The sequence below is a fragment of the Nannospalax galili genome, unplaced genomic scaffold (genome assembly GCF_000622305.1).
Source record: "Nannospalax galili isolate Female #2095 unplaced genomic scaffold, S.galili_v1.0 C49970874, whole genome shotgun sequence".
In the NCBI taxonomy this organism is placed as follows: Eukaryota; Metazoa; Chordata; class Mammalia; order Rodentia; family Spalacidae; genus Nannospalax; species Nannospalax galili.
In genome coordinates, this window is record NW_008481521.1 from 1 (window position 1) to 4,050 (window position 4,050).

The 4,050-nt window shown below is 60.2% G+C and overlaps 1 protein-coding gene across 1 annotated transcript; it reads right to left on the reverse strand.

The window, feature by feature from the left end:
* Window positions 1-16: 16 nt before the first annotated feature.
* On the reverse strand, window positions 17-4,044 carry LOC103728603 (maestro heat-like repeat-containing protein family member 6). Its single transcript, XM_008826582.2, has 11 exons — window positions 3,923-4,044; window positions 3,548-3,729; window positions 3,331-3,468; window positions 3,070-3,184; window positions 2,818-2,961; window positions 2,562-2,735; window positions 2,187-2,354; window positions 1,835-1,954; window positions 1,544-1,646; window positions 1,389-1,454; window positions 17-1,278 (listed from the first exon to the last, which is right to left on the reverse strand). Exons 2-11 carry the CDS (start codon window positions 3,706-3,708, stop codon window positions 1,049-1,051), a joined length of 1,419 nt encoding a protein of 472 aa, XP_008824804.2. The 5' UTR covers window positions 3,709-3,729; window positions 3,923-4,044; the 3' UTR covers window positions 17-1,048.
* Window positions 4,045-4,050: the final 6 nt, after the last annotated feature.

The following is a 4,050-nucleotide window of genomic DNA, read 5'->3' on the forward strand; positions in this document are numbered from 1 at the left end:
AAAAAAAATTATTATTTTTATTTTCTGTGTATGCCTGCATGTATGTAAGTGCAGCCATGTCATGCAATGCTGGAGGAGATTGGAAGAAGGCTTTTGAATTTCACTGGAACTGGAGTTACATATGGTTGTTAGCTGCCATGTGGGTGCCAGGAATCAAACCTGGGTCCTCTGTAAGAGCAGCCGGTGCTCTTAGCCACTGAGCCATCTCTCCACCCCCGAAGTAGGCATTCTAAGTGGAGGAAGTCATTTATGCAAGTGCCTGGAGGAATGGGGGCACAGCTATGGTGAACTCTTCCTGTCTGTCCAGCCATGCCATTCCTGTTCAGCCCTGTACATAGCCATTCACAGGCTGGTGGGCGTGGGATAGCTGTTCCCTGTACTTCAGTCCACAGGTATAACCCTGGCTTGGGCTTTCCAGCAAGAAGGGAGGTCAGGAATCCACCATGGTCCAGGCGGGCTCTGGCAAGAGTGGGGTAGGGAGTGGGGTAGCCGGAGGAGTGGGAACAGCAGGTGTGAACAGGAGGGTAGGTCAATACCTCTTGAGCAGAAAGGACATAAGTCAGGACAGCTGTAAGGAATTGAGGGCCCAAACACAGGGATGGATGACTGGGAAGGCCCTGACAGGTGGGAGAAGGCTAGGCAGACTGAGCCATGGAAAGCGGGCAGGGCAGCCTGTGGTGGTGGTGCCAGCTTTATTGTCCTGGTCAGAACCTTGCTTGGGAGGTATTATTCATGTCACATATTATCCATATCGGGTGGCAGGTCCACGCTGGAGCAGAGGACACACTCCAGGGAGTTCACAGAACTGGCCTGGCAGGAGACCAAGAACGCAAGGAGAAGGGCTTGGGGTGAAATGTGCCATCTGCCCTTGTTGGTGACATAGCTGCCACATGGTGGGCCCATGGAGAGGAGTCCCAGAGCAAGGGTCACCAGTGCCCAGCACCAGGCCCAGTGTGTCCCTTGGGTGGGGCCTCTTTTGCAGATTTGCCTTTGTGGAGACTGGCAACAGCAGGGATGGGGTGCCATGACTCTAGGCATCAGGTCAGGCTCAACGGGGTGCGGGGCAGCTCCAACGGCCTGCAAGGCTCCTGCGCTGGAACGGACTGTCAGCATAGAGCGGGTGGGGCCGAGCTGGACCCGAGCACCGCTGGATCAGGCGTAAGAGGCGGGGGCTCCGCGGTCGGCCCTGCGCCCGAGCAAGCAGCGCCACCTGCTGTGCGGACACGTGCGCCGCCGAGGACACCGCAGCTTCGGGATCACCCTGCAGCTGCCCCAGGTCTGCGTGGAAGGATGGCTCAGGCTGGGTGGGAGGGGCGCTCAGGCCCCGTCCCCTCCTGTCCTGTCCCCTCCTCTCCAGTACCCCACCCTATGGCAGATCCGGCCCTCACCCTGATACAGAGAGTCCAGCAGATCCTGACTGACTCCACCCGGGCTCACATGATAGACCAGGAAGCCTGGACCAAAGCAAATGGGTGAACTCTGGCCCCATGCTGGAATTGGCTGGTCCAGCTTGCAGAGTCCTAGTAGGGAAAGACTACCTCACCTATGAGCACAGTGGCCGCCCGGCGTAAGGTGTCCTGTGGGCTCCGCAGGTAGCCCTGGGTCTGACTCAGAAAGCGAGGAATATGGCTTGGATATCGCTGAACCTGGGAACAGAAGCGCTCATGGCAGGACAGAAGACGCAACCCTGCGTGGAGAAGAGACTGTGCACCTGCCTAACAGCGGCTCAGGTCAAGCGGAGACCCCATTTTGTAGGAACTGTCCTGGAGAATCCCGGAACAAGGGAGTAGCTGTGACCATACCCCCTCCCTGTCACAGAGTTTCCTCTACTAACCAGGCGGTGGCAGACGCGGCTTAGAGCCTCAGGGCTGTCATAGTGGGCCACGGTAACCATCTCCTCTAGCAGGCCCCAGCGAAGGGCCTGGTCACAGCGGGCTAGAGTCCACTCTGAGCTCTGGCATAGAGGAGGCAAGTAGAGTTAGGGGACCATGAAATGGCAAATTGGTGAGGAAGGGACTGTGTCCAGGAAAGGTTGGTAGAGACCAGGGAAAGGGGCTTGAGGACAGAGGCCCAAGGGAAGACCTGAGAGTCATGAGCTCCTTGTTTGTCTTGAAACTTTTGGAGAGGCCACAAAGGCGGGAATGGACGTACTGGATGATTCAGATAAGGGACAGGCACTGACTGACCTCGGCAGCATCCTGGCTGGGGTCATGTAGGCGCAGCAGCAGCGGCACCAGACTCTGCAGCACCAATTTCCGCAGGGGTCCGCGGAGCCCCAGGCGGAGCCCTCCCCGGCCCCGCCGCACCAGCGTTCCAAGAAGCCCGACTGCCGAGGCGCGGACCGAGTCCCGGACCTTCGAAGGAAAATACAATCAGAACCCACCGAGAGGTAAAAGGATGGAAGAGGAGGTTGGCACGGCACGGAGCAAGGTTGGAGAGAGCCTGCCTGGGGAGGGCTACAGACTTGGTGGGCCACTCCGGGGAGACCCTGGGGGTGGGGCTGCGCTTCTGCAGACAGCTCCCGAGGGGTGTACCATCCGGCCGGAGAGGGTGTCACTCACGTCGTCTAGCAGTGGCGGGAGGCGTGGCCGCAGCTCAGCGCTCAGGAGCCGCACTGGTGCTCCGGGCTGCATCAGTACCCTGCGCAGAGCGCCTAGGGCCGCACCTACGAGCCGCGCATCGCCTTCGCCCAGCGCTCCCAGGAGTGCAGGCAGCAGCATGCTCACGTGCCGTACCTGAGAAGACAGGACGAGTGGCCAGACCCTTGCAGACTCCGCCCAGGACGACCCTCCAGGTCCGGCACCCCCTGGTCCGCACCTTCCCACGACTCAGAGCAAGGTGTCCGAGGCCGAGCAGACCCAGCCAGCGCACGGTGGGCTCAGGGTCTCCCTGCCAAGTGCAGAGCCGCTGCAGGATGGCCTCCTCGCGGAGTAGCCGTGCAGTGGGCTGGCTCTGCAACAACTAGGCAAGAACACCGAGTCAGGGCATCCGAGTCCCGGTGCAGGCTGGGGCTGCTTAGGATCCAAGCAGACAGTCACCCCTCACCACCCTGGTGGGAACCATGCTCACCCCAGTGAAGAAGGCCATAGCTGTGAGGCGCTGCGGGTCATCCTCACTGCGTAGCCGAGGAAGCAAGTCTGCGAAAAGGCCTCGAAGATGGTGGTCAGCATGTGCCACCATGGCACTGGAGTGGGGCAAATAGGTGCTCTTCCTTCACTTGGAGGGGCTCACCCTTGAGGAAGTGCCCACCCCTCCTCCCTCATGCCTGGGCCTCAAACCTGGCCAGCAGGAAGCCTCCTCCTGTTGCGATGTCTTGGGGCTCCTCCTCACCTGGCCAGCAGCAGGACACCCTCCAGGTGGGTGTGGGCTCCTACCAGTCTCCTCCAGCCTCCTGCCTGTTCCATGCATGTGACCACCATGCGGCTGCCATCCCCTGTGAGGAGGGCCTTCAAGGCCTCCACCGTACAGCTGGAGATGGGAGCCATAGGGCAGACAGGGTCAAGGAAGGCCTGACCTAACTCTCGCTTACCCAGGTGTCCTCTCTCACCTTGCATGGCTGTGCGGTGGCCCTCGGTGAGTGGGCCAAACCTTAGGGCTGTCAGGGGATCGAGCACCTTGAGCCAGCTCGTGTAGCTGAGTGACCAGAGCTAGCAGTAGGTGGGGGTAGAATCCTCGGGTGGCTCCCACACATCCAGACACTGCCAACATCTCCCCGAGAGCACGTGTGGCCTGCAGACCAAGTGAGCCCACTCGCTCTTTGAGCTGTGCCAGCCTTGAATGTGCCCATGATGTCTTGCATAAGTGTGACCCAGGAGCTAATCTGTAGTCCCACCAAGGCAGCAGTGCATCTTTCTTAGTAGAGAATGGGGGAAGGGATGGGGAGATGGCCACGCCCCAGGTAGAGCTAGCTGGAGCCACTTACCGCCAGCGCCTCAGGCTCAGGCCCAGTTGAACCTTCCAACGCCCACAGCAGTTGCACCAACACCTGCCCATTTACTCGCTGGTTCCGGCTTAGGCTTCGCCACAGCTCGGCTACCACCCTGGGGGGGG

Excerpts from the sequence above, each read along its gene's own strand:
- LOC103728603 (XM_008826582.2), bottom strand. The coding sequence starts at position 3,708 with ATGTTGGCAGTGTCTGGATGTGTGGGAGCCACCCGAGGATTCTACCCC. Across the intron at positions 2,736-2,817 it reads TTGCTCTGAGTCGTGGGAAG|GTACGGCACGTGAGCATGCT; the intron begins GTGCGGACCAGG and ends CTGTCTTCTCAG. Across the intron at positions 1,279-1,388 it reads GCTGGACTCTCTGTATCAGG|ACCTGGGGCAGCTGCAGGGT; the intron begins GTGAGGGCCGGA and ends CCTTCCACGCAG.